This window comes from Bombus affinis, chromosome 5 (assembly GCF_024516045.1).
Source record: "Bombus affinis isolate iyBomAffi1 chromosome 5, iyBomAffi1.2, whole genome shotgun sequence".
Classification (NCBI taxonomy): domain Eukaryota; kingdom Metazoa; phylum Arthropoda; class Insecta; order Hymenoptera; family Apidae; genus Bombus; species Bombus affinis.
The window spans coordinates 7203880-7231665 of NC_066348.1; the positions used below are offsets into that span (position 1 = coordinate 7203880).

Sequence of the window (27786 nt, forward strand, 5' to 3'; positions counted from 1 at the left end):
TTCTTTTAATTGCCCAATCTAACGATAACAGAGTTCATTTAAAAAAATTTATTATAGACCGACGTCTACCAAATTTAAAGTGAAAATAAGTTTTTCAGACTGTTTCTCCCTTTATTTTGAGGAAACTTTTTTCATTAAGCTTCATCACATTTTATCCATACCAGTGCATTCTCATTGGAATTTGATTGCTGAAACCGTGCGAAAGAATTCTTTTTTTCAAATCATCGCATTCCATGGTGTGCAACGAGTGTGCTTTCTTCCTTCCCCCCGCGCGTTTCCCGGTCGCTTTGTTTGCACATGCATTTGGACGATTGCTTTCCACGTATACAACCGCGTATACGTTGTGTAACCGTAACGGTAAAGCGATCCGTCATTCATCGTTACGGAACAATTAGGAAAACATATTGTAAGGAGCATGAAGATCCGATGTAATGCGTTGAGCGCAGATCGAACACTCCAGAATACAGTGGTTTATGAAAGTATTTGAAAACTTATGATAGAAAACTTATACAGGGTGATTCATAATTCATAGTACAAATGGAGTCAGGAAGATTTCATGCCTCAAAATAAGACAAAATAAGAAGATCAAAAACAACAAGAATTGTGTTGGAGGCTTTGTTTTTGAGAAAATTAAGTTTGAGAATTTGTCTAGTACGCGTGTAGCCGGCTAGTTTTTAACTAACATATTCAAATTTTATTTTCTTCAAAACGAGACCTTAAACGATAGAATTTTATTCTTCATTTTCGACTTATTTTCACATTTCGAATAACTTCTTGTAAATTATTCATTCATGCCCAATTGAGAATTGGTAAAATTCACGTATATCTCACAAATTTTCAAAGTTGATTTTCTCAAAAACGAAACCTCCAACATAATTTTGTTACTTTTTATTTTCGTCTTATTTTGAGTCACAGAATCTCCCTGATCCCATTTGCACCATAAATTACCATAAATTTGGGCCATTCTGTATATTGTATGTATTATGCAAAACATTAAAAAATTCCATTATCGCTGTAATGAGACACGACCGCCATGATTATATTGGTAAAATTTGAAACCAGTCTGAAAATGTACATATATTTCACAAAAAGTTTCTATACAACATGAATAACGATCTTGAACATATAATAAGCGTTACAGATAGTCCATTGAATATCGAGGCTTGTTAACATAATGGATAAACTGTTTAAATATTTTTGTAGTATTTGCGAAATATATATATAAGTAAACTAGTATTAAATATTTCGTTTTTATATATTTTCAAATTAGTTCCAAATATTACCAATGGTAATAGTCCCGTCTGATTACAATGCGAATATTTTATTTAACACACATAATATACTGATAAAAAATTTCTACATGTATTTAGATAGTTTTGTGAACCAGTGCAGCCAACGTAACGAATTTGTTTCGGTAAACAGAGACCGGTGAAAGGTTCGTTGCTTTTTTCCGCGTGTAATTGTTCCTTGCGCGAGCTGATACGCGCTTTTTCTACGATTCCATTTTGGATCCAGCTCGCTGAGATATTTTATCGCGTTTCTTTTTTCTTCTCAACCGTCTTAGGACTAATTCTTGTTTCAAGAAATAATTTCTGATATTAGTCTAGAATACGGCAAGAAATTTAATTGCAGTTACGCAATGACAAATAAATTATAGTTATATAATTACGTATATATATTTTTCAACGTATCAGGTGATATAACTTTTTCCATTAGAAAAATGTGTAGCAGTCTGTTATCAAGAAAAGAGTAATCAACATAATTTGTTGGAATTTTATTGGGAATTTTCAAATTATAAAAACAAAGGATTTTTTTTATAGATACATAAACCTAAATGTTTACAAAGTTAGTAAATCCTCATTGGATTTTTTCATGAATGATGAACTTACTGTTTAGTTTAGTTGAGTTTTTCATTGAAAATTTTACAAGTAAGGAAATGAAAGGATTTTTTATATATAGATTTATTTTTTATAATGCTGGTCATTGTTTTCTCATTGAAGTTTCTCGCGAAGTTCTATTTAAAAGATACCAATTGTATAAATAAACGAGTTTACTATAGTTATACACAGGACTAATTTATCGGTTCTACAATAAAACCAATCAATTTTGCCTCGTTACAAAACAGAACCTGCTATGCGCGAAACGTATGTTTTTGTTATTAATTGGAACTCCAATTGTGGAACGAGAAAGTTAAGAGAACCTCTATATCTATATCTCCTTTCCTATAAACTTTAACAACATTCGCTATAATTTATATAAACTGTGACTGTAACTTATTTTTGTAAAATATATTTATTCTCCTCGGTATCGACGAAATAGCAATTAAAATGAAACAAATATTGTACGACATATTTATTATATATTTATACATGGTATTTTTATTCATTCATTAAGCAATAGATAACATGTAAAGGCTGCAGAAATGCAATATTATTTAAAAATGTAAATAAACTAAGTTACTGTCAAATTAAGAAGAAATAGAATAATGTAGAATAATGATAAAAAAGTTATTAGAATAATAGATACATTACAGAAGTCCATTACACAAATAAATTCAACGAATATGTAATTTAGTTAAAGTTACTGTGTTTATCGTCCGGAAGAATTTTCTATCTGATCTCGCTTGGTGAAGAGCGTTTCATTAAATTTGCGTATCAGAGGTTATTGACCAGTTATTTGATTTTTCGTCGAAATTTAAAATAGAATATCAATGAGAATAAATATTTCGGCCGATAAATGTTTTAAGAAGAGGACACTATCTTTCTTTCGTTTTTCTCCAGCTGATCGGGCATTATTTTCGATTCTGTATTATAATATAATATTGATAATATCGCTAATCTATTCTCATTATTCAATACAGGTTTTTGAAGTCTTGCAATAGTCTTTAATTTCTTATAATAAAGAATGATATACTTCTATCAATATTTTAATATTCTTATATTTTCTTAATACCTTATATATATTTTCCAATATTTCAATAATTCCACTAATCATCGCGATTTAATATCCTTCTCATTTACCGATACGACGTTTCTGATTAATTTCTCCCATATGTCAGTCACTCTTCAGTCTTCATTGAAAAAGCCTACAATATCTAAATTTTAGTTTTCATCGTTTTATCCTCCACTTTAATATGTTTGCTTCGCACATCTGGGATCTGAGGAATTGTAACATTTTTATTTATCGGTCTGAATTTCAAAACTGTTCGTCTATAAAAAATAAAAAATGTGACTTATCATATTCTTGTCTTAGAGCCTTTATGGAACCATAATATCGTATAAAATATCGTAAGCATCTGAACGACGCCGTTTCGTGAAATACCTCGACCATAGCGTCGCACATCACGAAAATTGAGATCGGACTATGGTTATAGTAGACGCGTATTTGCATATTCGGACGAACTGGCGTTCCGACGAATGAAACATCCGAAAACTGCAGTGCGTAGCGCTATAAAAATCTATAAACATATTTGATTACATCGACGTATTGAATTCGTCAAAACTTTAATTTGTCCCAATTTGCATCTACCTTAATCGTTAACCAATCGAGTGTGATCTTCATAATTTATTCGAAGACAGATTTTTCTGTACAAAACCACGGACGAAATTTACACCGTATATAAGTTTATCGAAAGATCTAATTAATATAATAGTGATATAATATAAGAAACAAGAAGCGAACGATCTTCTTGTAATGTTTCATTAATTCGTAAATTTCTGAGTCCAAGCTACAGACAAATAAATAAAATAAAAATGGAAGTAAATCTATGGTGAGATGAATTTTGAACTCAACCGAACAATCAACAGAATAAATACTTAAATAAAATAACTTAATTTAGTTGGGAATTAACGGAATAAGTAACTTAACTGAAGGATTAATTATCTCGACTGATCCAATGGCTCGCTTTGTCCCTGAAAAATCAACATAAACATCAAATCAATATCACATTTCTTCGTAATATTTCTAAAGAAAATTTGCTGTCGTTCCGTCGGCGGAATCACGTAGGTCCTTTTATTTACTTTCTCGTTACGAAAGAAGAAAGAGAGGTCGGTGCGCATGTGAAGCATCCTGGCCTGCGCGGGCTCCATCGACCCTCAAACCATTTCGTATACGTTTCCAGTACGTGTTTAGCGATCCTACTGTGCCAGTTTGATCGGAAAAGGGAACGAGATAAAATCACCATCGATTGGCCAATTAACCGGCGCCCCTTGTCGGACAATCGTGCCTCGACTGCATTCGAGACCAATCGTTATCTCTGTGTGATATCGTGATATTACCGTATACCGGTTAAGGCAATCGTCCACACCTGTCACGCCACTTGATCTCGATCCTCGTCTTTTCTGGTTAGACGTGTACGATCGTTTCGTCGCAGTGAACGATTTTGGTTTATTTCATTCCGATTACTCTCTTTGTTATTTCGTTATCAACACGTTGACTGTCGTGCGAATTTCATATATTCTGTGCTGGCAGCGGCGACTGATTGAAATGTCGATGGTTTACTCTACAAATAATGTACGTTCGATTTTACCGTTTTCGAGAAAATACAGTTTTACAAATTCGATGGTATTTTATAATTAAATGAATAACGCTCTTTCCGCATTGTATTCGTCTTTATCAATGTTGCCGTAAAATTGGTCGGCAAATTGTTCATTGATCCCTTCTAGGAACGTAAAATGACAAAGGTCATATTACGGTTCAGGATCATGGCTCTTGAAAATCTCTCTCTCTCTCTCTCTTTCTCTCTCTCTGTATATATATATACATATAAGTACAATAAATAGAAAGATTATTTTTGAGAAATTTGCGAGATAGATGTAAATGTGATTTTTGTACGACGCAATGAAACAGTGAAGAATTATTTGTTACGTAGAAAAATTCAAATTTCACAAAAAGTAGACGTACGACTTTTGTGCAATAAGCCATTGATACATTTGGCGATAATATTTCATTTTTCGAAAATACTATATCGTCCGCTTCTTTCCGATAATGTTATTCGAGTAATTTACGTTGCTGGCGATTGATTAGTCTGTGAAATGTCTTATCTTAATTATTCTAAAGAATTTAGTAACGTGGGTCACCGATGGCCACCGTGGCAGTCAACGTATTAATACGTATTTTTTCCTCTCCTTTGTTTCAAATGGTATTGTATCTTATTATAGGAGGATAGAAGACAAAGGAAAAAGACGACGGTTGTCTTAAAGGGGACGTTTTAAAGGGGAGCGAGTTCTCGAGTTTACGTAATCGTGTTTTAGACGATTGTATACATGGTGACTCGGAAATCGTGCTGTAATAGGAAAAGAGGTGATTTCGCCGTGTAGAAACAAATGGAAAACGTAGAATAACCATCTTCAGGTATCTCGCGCAAGGATTCTGCTTTAGAATTGAATTAAGGGATATAAAGGGTGTTGGTATAATAATAGATCAGAATTGGTTTGATCGGAAAGGAATGGAAATTTGCGAATGACTTGATGGAAGAGTTTCTTTGGGATTACTGAGATTAAATCGGCTGAAGACTTAGAAAGTAATTCACAGAGGAGATTTTAGAATTTACGTAATCCTACTTTAGATAATTCTATGCTTGTTACAGCAACGTATTAGAATTGTTGTTTAGAGAGAAAGAGTATAGAAATTTAAGAGTATTCTACGCTCGTGTATGTGTAATAGATTAGTAAAGGCAGAGTTTAGAACGGAGGAGTTTAAGTTTGCTTTTATTGAGGTGGAAGACGGATTGAATTTAACGAAACCCTACGAGATCGTTTCTGTGGAATCTTAGAGTTTACGTAATCGTTCCTTCGACGATTATATGCTCGTTAGGTTAATGTACTACTGCTGCTTTTATTTGGAGTTAGGGGATATATCAACGTACGACATAATGGATAGAAAGTGGTTGAAGATTGGAAGGAAGGGTGTATTGGGGATGAAATAACAGAACGTTTTACGTTTGCTTCGTCTTCGATGATTGAGATTTTATCTTTCCTTTCTTTCTTATTAATCAAAGTTTCTTTCATATTTCTGAAAGAATACAGTTCTTCATGTCGCGATTAAGACACTAAAAATAATATTTTTAATTGATCTAAAAATTGTACATTTTATCGTACTACTTGAACACTGACTTTTCGAACAATTTGAGTCGATAAAAAGGCTGGTAACTACGAGCATCATCGAGCCTCGATATTTATAAAAGTCGCATCACCGCGATATATACAGCGAGTATATAGAAGCGATTCTAAACAGGTTTTTTTCGTTACAAACGATTTCTTCGTAGATTCTACGGTATATTCGACTCGTTATTTTATTCCATTGTATATCGAGCAGAAAAGTGACTGCAGAGCTCTATACGTACCGTATATAAAACACGAAGAATCTTTACACTAGGTCTACATTGTCGGGTCGTTTAACAAAGTAAAACGCAATCGATCATCTAATGTCTGATATAAATTGTGTCTTGTTAATCGCACAGCTCGCAGTACAACTGTAACGTACACATAGCTTTTCCTATGGCTTAGCCCTTTCTGCACTTTAAAGCATCCATTTTCATTAAGATGCTATCGTGAACGAAATATGCTTATGTCCCTGATGATTCTTAAAAATAATACTTCCTTATAGTTTCATATACTTCCATATACTTTTCTTGTAGAAACTATTTTTATAAATACTATTCAAACTTTCTTTTGCAAAAACTATTTATACGTAGCACACGTGCTGGTCGAAAAATTTTGGAATATTTCGAAGAGAGGAAGCAACGAGAAAGATAGATCTACGTTAAATTTCGTTGCTAATATTAACGTTAAAATTATAATAAATTCGGTATTAATAGCAAATATTAATATACATTCACGAACATGTATATTTCTCTTTATTTCGATATATTGCGATGGTAAATGCGTTATTAATTAAATCTAGATGTTCAAACGAAATTATACAATGTTGCTGTAAACGCGTCTTCTTCTTTTCCTTGTGATTAAATTCCAGTTTCGTGACCATTTCTTCGAATAAAATATTCGTTCTCTTATCAATATACATACGTGTGTACTACAATACCAAATATGTGTGATACGGCTTGAGCAAATATTGTTATTAACGATAAGCTTACTACCATGCTGTATACTGAAAATCGCTATCTTTTGAATAATTACCAACAATATACATTATCGGAGACACTTGTCGTACCTACACAGCTGGATATTATGTGTCTCTAACACGAATGTAGAACGTGAGATATTCAGATATGCGATCAAAAAGTTCTGTCACACCTACAATTAGTTGTTACACTTTTGCGAGTGAAAACGAAACGGAACGTGGGTGGGAACCATGGGTCGGTGATCACGCGATTTTACCTTGGTTCTATTCTCAGACAGTTTAGAATTAATTTAACGAACAATTTTTACATTATAACGGTAAAGAAATCCCTACAAGCGAGTTACAAATATATCAGTGATCATGGAATAGTGGCACGAATTGTGCAAATAGTTTTAAATTCCTTGATATTTCTCAGTGTTTATATTCATTACTCGTTAATTTTTCATTGATTTGTTATTGTAAATATATTATACAGGACCGTTATTCGGCACATTTATTGGGAAATTTCAACGAATTCTACTTTATTTGATTTTTTATATTACAAGGCGTTTACGACGCGAGGTAAATTAGCGGATTTGCGATAAAATAAGTTGAAAATGAAAGCAACCTGAAGAATGCAACGCGTTTACGTACACTGTTCTCTTTATCTATTTAAACTTTCAATATCGTAAGAGCTGCGCGAGAATAATAAATATGGGAATTTTTAGAGATATTAAAATTAACACGATTAAAGTAATACTTAATCGGAATAATATTTATTCGGAATGGTGACGCGTTCGAATGTAATTACGTGGAATTTGTAGCAAATAAAGTAATTAAGAGGAAGAATAGACGGCGTTGGTGGTAACGTTCTGTAATGAATTCTACGCGATCCGTCATTCTAATTTGCGTTAATTTCAATGTAAGATATGAAAACATATTGGACTTCCTTCTCATTAGCATATGAAAGCAGCCGTTTGTGTGCTACTACACTTCCGATAAATGACTCAGTGTTCACTTACCTCTTTAGGAAAGCATGAAAAAAAAAAAAAAAAAAACAAAAATAGAAGAATGTTTCTACCTATTCGAAAAGAAAAAAAAAATAGTCAATTCTCTTTTCTGCTCTCTATTTCTGACACGTTTTAACGTATCCTCGGACTACCAATATGTATTTTCAAGGTTCTTCACTAAGAGGATCACTATGTATCGTCAGTATCTATTGACAAACTGCATTTTCATCGAGAACCCTGAAATACAACGATTATTGATCGAATGACAAATTTAACGATCGTCCGAGATCACTTTTACTTCTATAAATCAAAACTACTGACTAATAGGTAAATAGTATTAGGTCATCCCATAAGTTCGTGCCGACTTTTGTCTATACGTTTCATATTTTAAAGAAAAGACGAGAGAACTTCTATCGAGACGGAACAATGGCCCTGCCAGAAGAATGGGAAGAAGTTGTACAACGAGAGGGGGATTACATTTTTTTCATGAAACTGAAAGGTATGTAAACAATCTTAAGATATATAGCCGCTCGAAAAACGGCACGAACTTATGGGATGACCTAGTACAATACATAGAACTCATAAATAATGTTCAGAAAATTATATAAAAGGAAAATTCAATCGGCTACCATTATTATTAAATCTCATTGAGAATACTTAACTTTAATTTCCTACTTTGTTAGATTGATTATTTATTTTTACTCGTAATATTATCAGTTTAATTTACACTGTACGAGTCACGCGAGTGAAAATATTTTCCCCCAACAAAATGTGGAGAAGAGTGTGTCAATATGTTAGATTTATTTATCGTGTCCTGTGACAATCCACCGTACATTTACTTAAATCGATATATACTTGATAGATGATCAAGCACGTATTTAATTTAGTACTATTTGTTGTACAATTGTTTATCTTTCAGTCCAAAATTTACCATGGAGACGTACTTATTGTACAATGCGATTTAATTTAGTAATACGGTTTCCAATCGACCGTCGAGCGATCATTTGAAGTATTTAGACGATATGGTTGCTGCTTGCGCAGATGTTCGTACACGCTTGAAATTCCACGGTAATTCAGAATACCGAGAAACACGTATTATCCCATCTCGCAGCCGATGTATGGCATATTGCCAGGAGTGTTTCTCGCGTTGCATTTGTTCGCTAATTCATTCGCACGCGCTAATTGCTCGGCTTTCTTCTTGACCTTTTGTCGTTCGCGCGCGTCTGCTCGCTTCGAACTCGACTGGAAAATTCGACGCACGAAAGTTTAAACGTGAATTTCAGTCATTTTTAGAAAAGATATTGAGCGATAAATGTACACGAAGAAAGCTGCGAGTAATAAAGACGAGCAAGCATATGGATTGTGATAGTTGAAATTTGAAAAATTAATTGCAGTTATTCTAAGAGAAGTTGTCGAACGAACATGAACGATATTGTAGGTAATAACGAGTAGCGGAGATATAAATTATGGTAGCCAAAGCGGGGAATATTTCAAGGAAAATTAATTCGAATGTTTGGTAGGAATAGCTAAAGGATTTCCTGGTTGGGAAAGGAACCGTGAAACTCTTCGATCGACTAGAGAAACTTCGGTCTCAAGGATAAAGTTGCGAAGCATATTAACGTTAGACAGCTGCATGAGTCATTTCGTAGGATTGCTCTGCAGATTCCAAGTAAAATGCATTCGTTTTATCTAGGATGGAAAGTAATGGAGGAAATTTAAAAGAAAGTTTAATTTCTCGTATTCTGGCAATTTTCTACGGTTTCAATCTAATCGTAGAAACTTTCGTTCGCGGAATTTTCACATGAATTTTACACTGCCTTTATTTAGAAAAATAAGTCTCTTAATCTTATCGAGTTCCATTGTTTTGCGAATTTGCAAAACTCCGCTGATTTTGATACATTTTCACAATAATTATTTTTCCCGTTATCTTGGTAGGTGTTGCTGTTGCGATTACATTTCAAGCGAAATTGCTAATATATAATTCAATTTGAAAGATCTTCCGGTAAACCGAGAAAGGTTTATCTTAATTAACGTCGAAAAGTACGTAGAATAAATGTTTTCCCGTAGAAATTCGCCGACCTACTCGGGCAGAAAGTTATTCCAAGAAAAAGATGCTTCTGAACAATGCGAGTAACGTGGTTCCGGGGGAAATAGTTGGAAAATCGTGCGCTGCGACGAACGTTTCGCGGAAAGATGGAAAGTAATTTGGTAAATCGAAGGTGGCGTGTCTAAAAGTCGATTTTTCGATCGAAAGTTGCGCGAGTGAGGGAGACGAGAAAATTTCTCGATGGTTCTTCGTGGTTTGCTGGCACCAGCGGCGGCGCGATGGACACGAAATAAAACAACGAAAAGGTAGAACGATCGCATTAATTGAAGTTCTTAATGAACGTTGGACTGCGTTCAAAAAGAGAACATAGATGAAACATATATAATGCTTGTTACGTAGATACGTTAGAGATAAAACGCGAAATTCAGAGAAATGGTGTTTTAATTTAAAATTTGAATTGTCTAATCCTTCTCGCAAAATATTTCAATAACATTCTTTAGATTATGGACGAGGTTGAGTCGTTGAAAATATTTGATGCGAGCTAAAAACTTGTAATTAAAATTTCAAACCGACTCGAGCAATCTAATAACGATGAACGACAATTATAAATTGTTATTGGAATTTTATTATGCTCGGGATACATTGAAATAAAATTGTAACGATAACGTGTATAAGCTTGATTATGTATAATCTTCATTACTGTATCTTGTATCTTATAGCTACGTAAGAATGAAAAATGTTAGGATGTTTTTATAATTATGATACATAGCGTATAATAAATAAATAACGACGAAAAGCATAATATGAATACAAACATTAATTGCGAAACACGGAATATTTTTTACATTGCCGGATGTTCTCTTTTTTTTTCCAAACAATGACATAATATTGTATCAATTTATAAAGTAATTTATTTTCCTTGCTAAAGATTAGCAATGCAAATCATCTGTCTTGTTGTTACGTTTCATATAAATTGCTTGAAAACGCTATTTGTCCATATTCAAACATACGCGTATAACAAATACGTAAAATAAGGAGTTGAGGAGCGCACGAGTTGGAGTTTTAATTGGACGCCTATGAAATCCATTCGTCGCTACTTGAACCTCATTGATCTTGCATGAAACGATATTTTATTTAACGACGAACGATTAATACAAGAAAATATAAAATCGATGTTAAGGCCGACTCGTTAACGAGATGTTTTCACACTTTTCCTTTTCATCCTTTTTTTTGTTCATTAATTTCCACGTCGAAAAGGTGAGAGGTGTATACCGTACGATTTATCGACGATCTCTCTAACTGCGTAGACGAATAATTATGCCAAAATAGAAAATAGTATTTCGAATTACACGCTTTTCTTTTTCGACTATAATTTTCGCGCCTAACTCCATGTTGTGCCTTATTAAGCGCAAATAAGAGAAAAGCAAAGTGGCTAACGGTAATGTTAAGGAATAAAATTAAAATGTAGAAATTGTTAATTAATTCAGATTAACTGTGAATGATAATATAGTATCTTTTATAATAATCGTATCTTTTCTTTATATATATATATATATATGTAAATCGGAAATGAAAGGTAAAATTTCTTCAAGTAAGGTTTCGTTTTTGAGAAAACCGATTTGTAGATTTATAGATGTATGTGCTTTAAGTTATGTGCTTCTGTAATATGTAGAGAGACGAAAATCGATAAACCGATAGATACCAACAACTTGTCACGATAATAAACCGGTAGAATAGTAGATAATAAACCAGGACATTCGTATGTGTATAAGCAGGAACAGAAACAGATATGTACGTACACCAAGGTTTATCATATCATTACTTCGAAGTTCAGTATACGCGTAAGTATACTTGATATATTGAAATGTTCTCAAAAAATCTTTTTCAATTAAATAAATAGAGTATTGTCTGTAATATTCTGTTCCTTATATAGACATTGCATTTATTTATTTTTTATGTACGTCTATTTCATTTAAGCCACAGTTAATAGTAACATGTACATATTTTTGTATTAGAAACAAAATTTTGTCACTTCCCAATGAGGAACATAACAGCGGATGATTTAAACGATGAGGCGACAATTTCGTTTAATCCTAAAAACAACTCAATTATATATAACTAAATTAATAAATATAAGTTTTATCATGTATCATTATTACATCGTTCAAGGTATAGAATAATATTTTGTTGGTATTTGTAATACAAAATTTCCATCAAACTTTAACAATCACATTAATAATAAATAGACTATGGATGTATTATAAATTCACACCTGTGCGAACCTAAATTTTTATTTATTCATACTTCTTTGCATATGCTTTGCGTATATAATCATTTATAATTCTTCATAAATGCCTAAACATTGGTAGTTTACGAATAAAGTCATAATATTTTTTGATGATATTCCAAAAGAACAGGCCTAGAATGATAACAGTAACTGGCCTGTGGAAGGTATGCACATGTATAACATTTTTGTTATGTCACTTTACATGCTGACACGAAACAATGATCATCTTACAGGGGTCAAGAGAAGCAGGCAGCCGGACAATTAGGATTATCACGTTATGGACCGCAGGTGATGAGTGTGTTGTGTTTATGCACCACGATACACCAGCCGGGTCAGAACAACAATCAGGCCAGCAAGATACTTCCGAGCACACCACCGATCTCATCTGAGGAAGAGAGGATAAACTCGTCGCAGGAAATACCCACCGACGAACTGGCTCTATTAGCTAAGCTGGAGGAAGCCAATAGGTGAATCGTCGCGCTGACTAACGTTCAACATCGACATTGCATGTGCAAACGAATCGTGCTTTAGATACTGCGTATACATTGCCGCTTACACGTTCAATTATGTTGTGTTACGTGACTCAATATCATTCCATACACGATCAGTTGATTGTGAATGAGAGAAGGTGTAACTTGAATGGGATGAATCGAAACATTTCTACATAAAAGATAGCTTATGTAAATCGAAAAATAAATACTTGGCGCTGTTCTGAATACAATAGAATATACTAAACTCTAGATTTTTTCTAAGCTTCCAATTCATTAGTAAATCTAGAAGAGGAAATATATTGTATGCGTTTCTATTCGATTCAACGATAGGTGAATAAAAACACTTTTAAGCAAAAAGTGGTTTACGTGAATGGAAAGACAGATATTTGTTGCTACTCTGAATATATTAACAGTCTCTCCTAAATTTCTAGCTTTTCAATCGCGCATCATTGCATTTAGAAAAGAAGAAATGTTGTACGTTTCTATTTAACTCGATAATAGGTGAATACAAATAGATATTGAATTCACGTTAATATGAAATCTTTTAATTATTATGAATAGTCTGTTTCTGTATTAATTTGGCAGTTATGTTTATCTTATACTTTTATATTTCAACTGATACTAAGCACACGTTTAGAAAAGAATATATATACTCTTGCATTAATTAGGATATTTATTATAGTCTTGGGTTGTAACATATGAAAATATAATTTTGTATGACACTAACTATCTGTAATGTTCTATTAGCTGAGAGTAATTATACAAAGAACTGGCATTTGTTAGTAAAAAGAACTTTAAACTTTATAGCATCACTTGATCGTATTAGTCCATTATATATCTATATTTATAAGTAATTGTTATGAATGTCCGAAGTTAATTGGATTTAAAAATTCAAGTTAATTGAATTTAGCTAGATAATTGTATTTAACTAAAATTGAAATCTAATTGATCAACATATTTGATTTATATCTAATTCATCCACTGTTACTAATAAAGATGAATTTATTTCATATTTATTTTTATTTCAACCAAGATGATCAGATATCTCATATGTTACCACTCAATAGTGTTTTAACGAGATTGCATTAATGTGAAGTACATGTCTAAAGAGTTTGATGTAATTAATAACAGGCTTATCGAATCGGATGCAAAGTCGTTGAACTCGCTCCAAAGCAATCACAGTAGAAAAGGTTCCGACACATCTCAGGTGTCCGTGGCGTCGGGGGGCAGCGGAGGAAACAGCGATGCCGCACCCCGACGCCACAATTCAGCTGATGGTGAAGAGAATACGTGGACCCTATGGGGTCACATCGTCGCTGATTGGGATTATCATTGGAAGAAGAGGAAAGAGTTCGTCAAAGAATTAGTACGTCAAGGAATACCTCATCATTTTAGGTAATCAACTCTTTAGCAAAAACTTAAATTTATCAAGTTCATTAGTATCTTTGGATGATCTACGTACTCTTCTAAATTTAATAAGAATCAATAAGAAGTAAAATTATAAGATAAAAATATATTATAATGAGTGGAAAACTGATTCATGTTCATCGTTACAGAGGTATTGTTTGGCAACTATTAAGTGGTGCTCATGACTCTCCTGTGAAAAAGCAATTTGCTGAGTATATCAAGGCTACGTCAGCATGCGAAAGGATAATCAGGAGGGATATAGCCAGAACGTATCCTGAGCATGATTTCTTTAAGGAGAAAGACGGACTTGGTCAGGAGAGTCTATTTAACGTTATGAAAGCGTATAGTCTTCATGATCGTGAAGTGGGATACTGTCAAGGTTCGGGATTTATTGTAGGATTACTCCTTATGCAGGTACACTTTAATATTTGAGCGGGATTAGAGAGCTATAAAAGAATAAGAATAATTATTTTAAAGAAAAAAAAAAAAACGAGGACATGGGATGAATTCTATTGAGTCAATCAGAATTAAATAGGTATATCAATTTGTTACAGCAAATGCCAGAAGAAGAAGCTTTCGCTGTACTGGTAGCGCTTATGCAAGAGTATCGTTTGCGAGACATGTTCAAGCCGAGTATGGCTGAATTAGGGGTGTGCATGTATCAGCTAGAACATTTAGTTGCTGACACCCATCCCGAGTTACACGCTCATTTTACGGCTCAAGGTTTTCACACGTCAATGTACGCGTCGTCTTGGTTTCTTACGCTTTTTACCACAGCGCTCAGCCTACCGCTGGCCTGCCGCATTTTTGACGTGTTTCTGTCCGAAGGCATGGAAATTATTTTCAAAGTTGCACTGGCCATGTTGCATTTAGGCAAGGAAGATTTGTTAAGCTTGGACATGGAAGGCATGTTGAAGGTAACTGTTTATTATCAGAATCCAACATTTTGCCCATAGATAAGAACATTAAAAAGATATAGAACATATTACGTTCATTCGTAGAAAAAAGTCAAGTATCGCAGGCTTGATAATTAAACAATGTTTTCTCCACACGTGGATTTACGTTAATACTGTTCTTATTTTATTAATATTTATCAGTTTTTTCGCGTGTAGTTCTTTCAGAAACAGCTACCTGGAAGAGGCGAAAAAGATCCTGATGGTCTCATGAATCTTGCCTATGGTATGAAAATAAATCCGAAAAGAATGAAGAAACTCGAGAAAGATTATACTGTGCTGAAAATGAAAGAGCAAGAGGAGATGGTTGAACTTCGTAGGCTTAGAGCCGAAAATAGGTTACTTAGGCAAAGAACTGAACTTCTGGAAGCTGAATCCGCGGAGTTGGCAGATAGGTTAGTCAGAGGTCAAGTTTCTCGAGCAGAAGAGGAGGAAACTGCTTTCGTTGTACAAAGAGAATTAGCAGCTCTTCGACACACGCATCTTGAAACCAGTCATCAGCTTGAGCAAGCTCACGAAGAACTAAGATCATTGTCGCTTCTGCTAGAAGAAAATGTGACATCGAAACAGTCCTCTTTGGATGAAATTTTGTCAAAGCAGGAAGCATTGTCACAAAAAGAGGAAATGATACAGTGTTTGCAAGAGGAATTGGTAAGAGTTCGACTACACGAAGCAGAGAACGATGCAACGATAAGGGAACTTAGAGCAAGAATACAAGAATTGGAACAGGATAAAAAGACGTTGCGTGAATCAACGCCGGATAATTCTGTTGCTCATTTACAAGAAGAACTGATTGCTGTGAAACTAAGAGAAGCAGAAGCTAATCTTTCTTTAAAGGTAATTCATTTTTTTACACGTTAAAAGTTGTGAATTTTCTATATTTATAAAGAATCGCTTAAGGTTCTCAAATATTTGTAAAGTATGTATTATATATTTAATAAACTTATCATAATATAAGAAATTTGTTAGGATCTTCGGCAAAGAGTAGTGGAATTGAGCAGTGCCTGGCAAAGGCATCTGCAAGAACATCGTTCCGCTCAGAATCAACCTGCAAGCGATTCCACGCCGAAGAAACTTTTGTTTTGGGAGAACCGAGGACATGAAGTGCAAAAGTTCGAAGAGGATTTAATGACAACCAGAATTCGAGAGATGGAAGCTTTGACAGAAGTGAAGGAGCTTAGACTTAAGGTTATGGAGCTTGAAACTCAAGTGCAAGTTGCCACGAATCAACTTCGTCGACAAGACGAAGGAGGGAAATTAATTAAAGAGGAATTAGAGGCTGCCTTAGCTAGGGAGAAGGAACTTACTGCCAAACTACGGGAGCAACAACATAAATATTCCGATCTGGAGTCTAAGATGAAGGATGAAGCTATGATGGCTAGGATACGTGATGCAGAGCATGCGCAGCAAGTGGCTGAACTCACCCAGAAAATATCTCTTCTTGAATTAAAAGTACTATTTCTTTATTTGTATTAATTTCTTTAACGATTCCAACATGAATATTTATATACAGATATAGAAAATATGGATTATCCCTATTTTTTACAGAATGAAGAGATGCACGCGGAAGGTGAGCTTAGAAATAATTTAGATGACAGTGAGAGAGTCAGAGAATTGCAAGATAAAGTTGCAGAATTAAAAGCTGAGGTATGTGAAAATTCTTTGCTTTATTCATGCTGCATTAATGAAAGCATTGATTACAAAAGAAAAAAAAAACTGCAGTAAGAGGTGAATGGAAGAAACATTGTTAAAATGTTATTTAGAGCAAGATCCAAATTTAACCTTAGTATTATATTTTTTGCATGTATTGCTCAATTTGTTCAGGATATTTTTATTATTTCTATAAAATTTATCATTAAACGATGTTAATTTAAAAATAGAACCATTCGTGTGAATCTCAAAGAAGCATACAGTATTTTAGTACTGAAAATATAGCTGCAAATGCTTTCAATTATGCACAAGTGTAATTATTATACATATTTATGATCGACGATGATCCTCGTTAAATTTCCTTGATTAAAATTGAATCTTATCTCTTTGTTTAACGTATTAACTACACTATAAGTTCAAAGTATCAATGGTAGAAGTAATGATGGTAGTTAATAAAGACGTAGAATTATGATCTTATTACAGTAGTTTAAGGTCTAATTTTTATTCAATTTGCTATTAGACTGCAACATAGTAAATTTTAAAGCTTGTAGAGTTACATAACTATTAAAACATATCGTACATTTGGATATAGAAGTAACTCGAGTTGTTAGTTTGTTATAGGATCTTGATTTCTTGTTTCAGTTCGTCCGTTTTCATACTTCATCGATTTAAATCCTTTCGTCTATTTTCATATAATCATATACATAAATTCTATACAGTTGTCGTGATACATCATCATGAATCATTGATACATTTAACATTTCTAACAAATAATTTTTGATTTTAGTATTTTTAATATTTCTACGTGATAAAATAATAAACTTTATTTGCATAGAGATGATATTTTATTAAATTTTTTGTTTCTAGGATTTTTCTACATAAAATCATCAATTTTAATGATACTTAAAAATCATGGCTAAAGTTTTTTCGTGAGAATTTTGTACAATTCACTGTGACAATTTTTTTTTTTTGATCATGTTTACATATCTGTGACAATGCACATTTTTTGTAACACCATCTTGTGACGTACCCATGTTTTTCACACACACATTTTTTCTCTATCTGGAAGTTCATATTTATGGGGGTTTAACACTATTGTTGCTCTTTTCTGTTGCACTGTTAATTCACATATCACAAAGGATTGAGATGTGATACAAAGGATTGATGTGTTTCTAATAATGTTCTAACTGATTATCCTAAATCCTTTCAACAAGAAGGATATATGAAAAAACATGTATATAAAATCAATTGTATTTGTTGGGTGCACAATATTACGTCTATCGTTATAATATATAACATAAGCGAGGATGTAATTTATGCTTTCATGTTATTGTGACTCACAAAATTATGCACCAAATTGCACCTCTTACTGCAATGTAATGCTAATCGTCACGCTGATAAACAACTTTTTTTTATTGATAAAATCATGTGCTATAAAAAATTTAATTACAATTTTCGTTCCAGAATATTTTTCTTTTTGCTTGTAGGTGTAATATTAAAATTAATATGAAATCTTATTAACATTATTTACTATGATATTAATTAATCAATGCCGAGATAAACGTTTTATAATATTTCCAAAATTAATCAAGTGAATACTAACTATGTGACACATACTTTTCATATTTGTAATTAACAATTAACTGTTATGATAAAATATAGCTTTTTTCATATTTTTCATATTAAACAGATAACATGTTCCTTCAAAGGTACCTGTACACATTAAGAATTCATTGTGCTTTCATCATCAAAAGTACATCTGTGGTTGTTTTAATCCTCTCCTGATTTTGTGTGAATTTTCTGTTCACATAATTTGTATGAATTTTTTAAGTCATGGGAGAAATTCTTGACATGTAAAAGCTTTGAGGTGCATTCACAGCTTGTTATGTCTCTGCTGCAATGCAAAATATAAGTAATAAATGTCGAATCGCTTCTAAACTTAATCGTGGTTACGATAGTCGCTCATTTAATGTTATTTTTTGCATTTATGAAAATAAACTAATCATCATCGTAACTAAACTAAAATTTATATCTTTGAGGGCATCATAATATAATAAAGTATGTATTTGAATAAAATATTTATGTTTTAATTGTATTGTACATTGAAAATTTGCAATAAATTAATTACAAGATTTTAAAACTAAAAAATATATTCTATCTAAAATTTATTATGAATTTTTTTACAACATTAAAATAAATATAAGTATCAAATTTTCAATGTTTTAGCATTAACATTTAAGGCGTTTTGTGTAGTCACATATTAAAATCACTCTATTATAAATCAAGCTTGCCATTTATAATACTAATTGTGCTTCAAGGACATTGTATTAGATATTGAGAGCTAGCACAGCACGGAGTAACAATTGGTTCTAATTCTACAAGTAATTTTAATTGGAAAAAACATGCAGAAAGTATGATTTCGAAGATACACCTTCAAAGATATCTCATTTATTTTAACACCTTTTCTTAATTAGACATTCAGCAGAAATGCATTGCAATATATGCTATTAAAAAGATATATCAAGCAAAAACAATCATTCATGTAGAAAGATATAGTATCAATTGAACTTGATTTTAATATGAACATAAATATGAATGGAATTCTTATTGTGTAAAGGTACCAACCACTAACACAAAGAAATTAATGGTCTTGTAAAACTAACCCTCTATTGCTGTGTTATCTCTGTCTCCTTAGTTCCCTACGCCAATCACCAGCCCGGAGACTGAGCCTTGGCGCTGGCTCGAGTAAGTCTTTACCCATCCGTAAGCATTATTTTCTTTCCATTTCATGTTTGTAGCATGACGACAATGTGTACAATATCAAAAAACTGTATTTTCTTTCCATATAGTTTTGTACATATATTTTATGAGATAATTACATGCTATATTAAAACTACAGGATAATTTATCCTTGTCTATAATAAAGTGCTATGAGACTCAGAAAAACATTAAAATGAATTTCGATCTCGTCCTAATATCTCCTTGAACTTTTCATTCATCTACACATACACATATACTTCCCCATTACATTGTTTTCTTGTGCTGACTTACAATTGCACATTTAACAAAGCACTGATTTAATTCACTAACTGTGTTTGATATATGCTTGCAACTTGCACATTGTAATCAGTGTCTGCTTGCTTTACTTTCATTTTTTTCACTAATTTATCACAAGTGTAAATAAAGTTCTTTACTGTAGAAAGAAATAGGAAGGACATTTGTGAAGTGCTTTAAGAACATTTATGAGCAATATTACAGATATCTTTATGTAACACATTGCTTAATCAATGTGTTAAGTAGTGCATGCTGTCCATTATAATTTTCCACACAATTTTCAACTCTGTGTGCTTTATATGAAACATAAAGTTGATGCTATCAATAATTTATTAAATATAGTAGAAGAAATGGATATTAAGGATAATTTAACAGTTAAAAATTTGTGCTATATTCATAGAGATGCACTATCGAATAAGATTATTTTCATTTAGAATTCTAGTAAAAATAACTACTTGATAATTTTTTATTATTCTTTGTTGCATTTTTTTAATGAATTTTTGAACATACAAAAATAAAATGCATGGTAATCATATTTGGTTCATGTAATCTTAATCATTTATATTTATTTGTTGCAACTTTTAAAACACATCATCATCTGATTTTAGACAACTTTCATCGCCTTAAAAAATGGAGTGAAAGACTTCAAAAAGTAAAAAAGTTGAAAAGACCAGAATAGAAACATCTGAATAAATTTCATAAAGACTGCATACATTATAAAAATTACATTATTTTGTGAAAAAAAAAGTACCCAGAGATGGTAATCTCACAAAATTGTCCTAGAAATAATTTTCAACAGAGTGATTGTTATAATTAACAGAATACCAAACCATACAAACTAGAAACTACAATGCGCATTTGCCTAACAAACTAGAAAGTAGTTGAACCATCTCAAATGGAATACTTTTAGAAAAGGAAGCATAAAGCACATTCCTTTTAAAAATGATGATGTACATCTGTAGAATCTCATAAAACTCCCTCTCAATGAAATTTACAAATATTACTGCATGTTAAATGTGTGTCACAGGTCATGAGGCTAGAAAGCTGGAAGCAACGTTGGACAGGCAATGGTGGGCAAAATGTAAGAAGTTTCAGTGTTGACACTGAAAGCGAGCTGGACGAGCGGGATCTCAGAATTTGTTTACAGGATCATATCAATGCAACTACACAGAACTCACCAGAGGTATAGAATTCCATGCATACCAGACATTAGGCAGCTAATTGTCGTTCGAACACACACAGAAGTATTCCATATGCCAGAGCAGATGGGACCTTTTACGTTTCATGATCATGCTTTCGCTGTAGAGAGAATACGACGAGTTATAACACACATATAGAATATTATAAATCGAGAACACATAGGAATAATAGCGATATTATGTTTTTAGTTTACGTGTAATATCACTATAGCTCGTGATGTATTAACGACATAGTAGTAATTAAAATAGGTGTAATCTGGCGGTCATTAATAACGCAATATAAAATTATCTGACCCGGATCGATCATTTGTTGCAATCAGACTTCGAAGTAGTATTTATTTATAAAATGTGTTCGTTTAATACAGAATGGTGTCTAGAGTGTCTCAATGTCTCATAGACATTTTGTTCCAATAACATAGCAATTAACATTTGCAATTTTAATTATTTTATCACGAGTCTCCGCAAAACCAGAAACCACCTTCAATTAATTCCATTAATTTTTATAATAGACAGTCCATTGCATTTCGAAGTCTGCTTACAATCGACGAATATTATAGGTTAAATATAACTATGTGACACATAAACGACATGTTTTTATACGTATTACGCATTCTGTGTATTTTTTGTAATTTAAACCAAATGTAATTCCATTTAAGGAATTGTATATTGAATAGAATGAAATCCGGCGACGGGGGAATCGGAGTCTTGTACGAAAGACTAAGAGTCAAAAGGAAAAAGAAGAAAACTGATAAAAAAAAAAAAGAAAAAAAAAACGCGTTTTTTCTGATGCGACGGAATACTTAGAGTCTCATTAACAAGTCGCAGTAGCGTATTACTCCGGTTTGTAGAATATTATAGGAAAACGAAACAATAAAACAAAACACAACATATATCAGTAAATAAAGTATACCAAATACTCTTTGGATTCATCAGTATTCTTCTCGCGTACATTCGCGTATTTATAATACGCTAAAAGTAGTAAAGAAACGACACGAGGTTAATTTCAAACGGTCCAACTATTGAGTGGAAAACTTGCGCACACAATTAAAATACAGTACTGTGCAAAAATCTTAGGTTATTTTCTTAGTTTTTACATTTTGCTTTCCAAAAGTGATTGAATGTATGGTTGGCATTATTTTAATACTATAGTTATACCTAGAGAGTTAATACCTATCTTTAAGTAATTCATATTTTTAAGTCATTAATAATATTTAATTATTAAAAATTAATATTTTATTCGTGAATTATGTTTTTATAATGCCATAAATATTTGATAGTATTTGAAACAGAGTTCTGCATGTATTGCAAAATTTAAAAAAAATTTGTAAATCAGAAAAGGCAGCATCTTGAATAAAATATTGAACAATTCGTTTCCATATAATAACATATATAAAACTTTTTTTATTATAGTAACTAAAGTAACAGTAACGTAGATAATTTGGGATTTTTTCACAGTATTATGTACACATACACAAACATTCACATTAAACAAGATTAGAAAAGAAAAATGATCTTGATTAGATAGAGAGGGGTAAGTAGGCGCTATAAAAGATTCGTAATTTCGTTAAAATTGGATCTAAGCAGCTGCTGATCGGTGAAGGGTGAATCGGTGTTCTTTAAATTAATTTACTAATTGCAGATTATTGAAAGTGAAAGTGAAACCGAACGAGATAATCGGGAGTACAGTTGTAAAACTTAAATAGCCCGGATAGCTCGTTCCTTATAGCGAGGACGTGATAATTACCTCCAACGTAAGTAGTTGCGCAAATCAGAACGTCAAACTGCTTTTATCTCAAATTTTTTTTATTCATTTAATCAATTTGTTTTTTTTTGTTCATTTCTTTTTTCGGTTTATTTTCAGCTTAATCGAACCCTTAACGATCCATTCTCGTTCCTGCAATGATTGTACGTGTTTTCAGACGGTTTAAGAATTCAAGTAAATAGCCTAAACATATTTACTTTTAAGATAAAGGGAGCAGCTGATCGATAAAGAGAGCAACTTTTCTTATCGCTCCATTATGATACACAATACATAATTTTCAGCCATTTTGGCTTCGTTTTATCACTTTGTCTCTTCTTCCTTTTTTTCTTTTTTTCATTCGACGAGTGCAATCTTTATTTTCTTTTCTTCAGAAGAGTGTTATTAAAAAGTATGTATATTGAAAAATGATCTTATAGAGCAATGTAAATAGGCAATTTTCTTATCGATTATTCTTTTAACTAGATTTTGAAACACAAACATATCTTCAGTGATATAATATTTATAAACTTAAAGTATGCATGAACTTGGCAAAAGTTTTATTATTCATAAAGAGATAACAAACTAGAGATTGGGAAGAAGCAATGCTTAGTAATTAGTATATTTAAAAGTTGAGAAATATATGTTTTATATTGATTCGAATCAACCGTCGTACATGAATATTCATTTTAAATCGTTTTATGTATCGTTTGTATTTTTATCTATAGATTACTTTTATTAGAATAATCATTAAAAATTTTTATCAATTTCTAGAAATAGAAAATTTATGAGGTATATAATTTACAATTTTTATAACGGAAAATTGTGTTCTTAAAGTCGATTACAATTTTATTTACTGTACGTATATTAATCTTTTTTAATTAAATATTAATTTTAAATTAATTTATTAATAACGAATTTTATTATAAATAACACTGGAACGTTAAGGGTTAAACGCGTCCACAGTTTTTCGCTTTGGCCTAAATTGTACTGTATATAATTTCGTTTTGTCACGAATAATTGGCACCAGGATTATAAAAATCGATCGTGAACGCACCGAACACAAGAATTCTCTCAAAGAAACGAGACTTTCTGCTTTCGTGCACGTTTGATCAGAAAGGAAATTGCATGTAACCTTTGCGATATCATAAAATCTTATTAATCGAGTAAATTATTAATGTTGAGTAAATCTGCTAATCAAAAAGGAGGGCTCGATATTTAGACTTTTACAACGTGGATGATCTTTACTCTGCAGCAAGTAAAAATTCTATTTGCCACTCGAAACTCACATTTTCACTCGCTTTCCAACTATTGTAATTTAAAAATCAAGTCTAAAATTATTTTATTGCAATTATCTACTGTATTTAAATATATATATGTATTTATTGATTTGTTATGGGGATTCCTGCGATGTATTTTGTATATGAAGATCATAGGAGACAAACATAATAAGTACATTTTTGTTGATTCTCTGACATTAATATCACTTTACGATTAAACAACAATGTGATTAAATAACTTGTTAGGTTTAAAAATAATATTAATTATCAAGACATACAATGTTTTAATATCATGATGAGGAAAATTTTAAAGAGGATGAAAATACACATGTCTAACTTCACAATCAAATGAAAGAGATAGTTCTGCTAACATGAAATTGATTAACATCGTACTGAATTTTAAAACTGTTTCCCTGTAATAAATGTTTCTCTCCTGTGCTCCTCGTATAAGATTTCAATAGATATACATGGTAATTTATATTTACGAAACTTTTGCAATTTTTGCTACGATTTCTAAATTTTGTTATTTTATAATATATAAGGAATACACGAATAAATCAGTCTTTGAATTCGATTTTTAAACATTTTTAACATTGTGATTTTTTAATAGATCGCTTTTTAACGAATACTTTTAAGAAGGAAATTTTTCGATTAAATTTTTCTAATCTTTGAGGAATATTTTTATTGCGAGAATAATGGATCCCCTGTAGCAATTTGGTATTTTCCAGCAAGTGACGAACGAGTCAGTATGTCGTGTCGCTTTTACACAATTCACGAGAAGGGAAAACGTTTCTGTAAGAGACGAAAAATCATTCCGTAGAAGTCTATACTTAATTTTAAACAAATCATAGAAATACGCTAAGGCAATGCTTAATGGCACAAGCTCAATAATTTATTACTAAGAAAGGCTTAGTTTCTCGTCTTTTCAGATATTTCGCCAGAGAAATCGAAACATGTTTCTTTCGTCTATTAAAAATAAGGAGAGTAAATAGGAATAATTTCGATACTGCCTGATATTCGAAACCGAGTGGATTAAACCATATAAATGGCTAAAGAGAAGTGTCCATTAGGAAATATCCAAAATTCTCTCACGTCGCTTTTGCGAATATAGGTGTGCGATTATCTGAAAATCAATTTTTACGCAGAGTACTGCATTTTCTTAATTTTAAGCTTCTTCTAACAACTAATGAAAGAAAATAACGATACGAACGATAGGAGAAAAATAACGATTGATTGTATTTAACTGGAAAATCGTGAAAATCCCAAAAATATTATATAAATTAATACGATTTAGCTACAGCTCTTTTATTAAAAAAAAAAAAAAATGTAGAATTGTGATATATGTATATGTACGTGTGTACTTTAGTATTTGTTATTTTAAACAATTGACCAGTAAATGCATTTAAAAAAAAAAAAAAATAGTTTGATCTGTTGCTTTTATCGAAAAGAGAAATTATTTATCTATTCGATTTTTTTATCGGATTTTTTAGCGCTTCTCGAAAATACTGATCGAGTTTAACACGGAGCAATCTCTTGTACACTCTTGAGTATTTTCTTGAAAAAAAAAAAAAGTTTGGTACGGAGAATTGTTTTATTTATACTTATAAACGATTGCTATATTTATATAGCAGTTATTTGTACAGTTTTGACATAAATGCTTCTGTTTATTATGAATCATATAATTTATTTGCGTTCAATAAAACTATCTTAAATAATGTCGCTATACCAGTATTCATTATGATGGCAAATATTTTCCCAGGTATTGTTTGATTTTTTAAAAATTGTCTATTTATTGCCTTTATACTAAAACTATGTACAGTCATTATTAGTCTGTTATATTTTTTAAAAGCTTTTATTATTAGAAATCAATTGTGCAATTTTTAAAATGACTCTTTTGTAAATCGTGATTATACTGGTTTTAATAAAAATTAATCTTTATTTCATATATTTACAATACATATTGTACACTTTCAATTTGAGGTTTAGAAAGAATTCTTTAACCATATTTTTTAATAATTATTCTTAGTTAAATTTTAATAACAATCTCAGTCATAACTCTTCTAACAATAATAATAATATAAATAATTATATAAATTTACCGGGAAATATATCGGCTATCATCGATCAGTATTCGTAGATATTTATCGATCAGTATCAATATCGGGTTAACTTTCACCATTGATAGCGCCAACTTCAGTCGAGAAGGAAAATAGTACTAAAGGACGTACAAAACTTTTTTCTTATCGTTATCGAAAGTATGCGAGTGACTAATATATCTTACTAACATTATTCATCCTTTTCTACACGTTTGTACTTTAAGAAACTATCGTGAAACTCTTCAGATATTATATTCATTCAACGTTTTACACAATGCAACGAGTCTCTGTCTGAATATACCTCGATATCTTGTTACGGATCATTTCGAAGTAACTATATGAACTGTACGTATTTTGCGCATTTAAACTGTATTTCTAGAACGAGCGTTCGTTAACGAATTATTTGTTAGTGATTTTCCTGTTGTATACAAGGTTTTTGGACAGATAACGCGCACACTACGAACAACGATATGAATTTGTCACGAACATTGTGGGGAATATTATAACATCAGGAGTAAATAAATTTTTATTCACTTTTAATGCTGTAGTTTTCTTCCCTTTGTCGTTCAAACATCAAACTATTTAAAGAAAATTCCATAGTATTGAAAAATGGTTCGTTTTCATGTTCCAAATGTTTATATTTGATTTTTATCTTTCTAAACAATACTTTGTGGATAGTTACAAAAGGTTCATATATAACGAGTGACATATATACAGAGTATCACAGTAATTCTGGTACATTTGGCAAGGGGAAATAATAAGTTGAAAATGTAGAATAAAATTATTTCACAGGATGCTTTGCTTCTGTGAAAATTAAATCGAAAACTGCTCAAGTATGCGTGTACTCAATTAGTTCAATACATTCAAACTCTATTTTCTAGAAAACAGAGGGACAGACAAATTTTATTCTACATTTTTTATTTTATCATTTTTTTCGTAGAACCATATGCTTTTCAATTGTACCACGTTTGCTGAAACACCGTATAATATATAACAATAAAAATTAATTATGAACATCTCGAAATTATCCACGAAATTTTATTTAAAAATATAAAAATTACAGTAGCTACCAAAAGTATTTGTAAACCACTGCATTTATTATTTTTTACTTTTATATACTAATTAACTAGATCCGACTGTAACACATTTTGTATCATTTAATGGTAACTTTCATATGATTACAAAAATTTGATACTATGGAAATGAAATATAGAACCCAATAAGGAAACGCTTTAATGGAATATAAAGATATATACAAATTACAAATATATACTTTTTGTAGCCACCGTAAATATAATCTTTTATATAGTATTTATGTATCCTTTATTCCACATTTAGTATCTATTTATCTTTTTTCCGGTTGGTCGATAATCGAAATCGCTTCGAACTTCAGTTCTTACCCTTCGATCATTAATTCGCGCCTCGAGACAAGGGGACTCGGTCTCCTTATGTCTATTGATGGTCCCCAAGCGAAGCGGTAACCCACAGGAAAGGTATAATCCCGCTTACAGACTT

General features: G+C 31.8%; 1 protein-coding gene and 1 long non-coding RNA gene across 13 annotated transcripts in view; one reads left to right on the forward strand and one right to left on the reverse strand.

The window, feature by feature from the left end:
* Nucleotides 1–26811, forward strand: part of LOC126916312 (ecotropic viral integration site 5 ortholog) — a 30333-nt gene extending 3522 nt beyond the window's left edge. For 2 of the 10 annotated variants that reach the window (XM_050722000.1, XM_050721999.1), the window contains 9 exons: nucleotides 12637–12870; nucleotides 14026–14289; nucleotides 14451–14715; nucleotides 14856–15218; nucleotides 15414–16091; nucleotides 16224–16706; nucleotides 16803–16901; nucleotides 20986–21141; nucleotides 22797–26811. In XM_050722000.1, the coding sequence (XP_050577957.1) occupies nucleotides 12695–12870; nucleotides 14026–14289; nucleotides 14451–14715; nucleotides 14856–15218; nucleotides 15414–16091; nucleotides 16224–16706; nucleotides 16803–16901; nucleotides 20986–21141; nucleotides 22797–22856 (2544 nt within the window). In that variant the 5' untranslated portion in view covers nucleotides 12637–12694 and the 3' untranslated portion in view covers nucleotides 22857–26811. Of the gene's footprint in view, nucleotides 1–8298; nucleotides 8397–8462; nucleotides 8569–10273; nucleotides 10422–12636; nucleotides 12871–14025; nucleotides 14290–14450; nucleotides 14716–14855; nucleotides 15219–15413; nucleotides 16092–16223; nucleotides 16707–16802; nucleotides 16902–19599; nucleotides 19668–20985; nucleotides 22689–22796 lie in introns of those variants that run through there. The other 8 variants (XM_050721997.1, XR_007710527.1, XR_007710524.1 and 5 more) reach the window with 8 other exon arrangements.
* LOC126916329 (uncharacterized) lies at nucleotides 5934–21257 on the reverse strand. 3 transcript variants are annotated; one of them, XR_007710530.1, is made up of 2 exons: nucleotides 21137–21257; nucleotides 5934–9311 (listed from the first exon to the last, which is right to left on the reverse strand). It is a non-coding gene; the product is annotated as an uncharacterized LOC126916329 (long non-coding RNA). The 3 variants fall into 3 exon arrangements; XR_007710531.1 differs by lacking the exon at nucleotides 5934–9311 and adding an exon at nucleotides 11664–12209 and having other exon boundaries at nucleotides 21137–21249; XR_007710532.1 differs by lacking the exon at nucleotides 5934–9311 and adding an exon at nucleotides 17391–17966.
* Nucleotides 26812–27786: the final 975 nt, after the last annotated feature.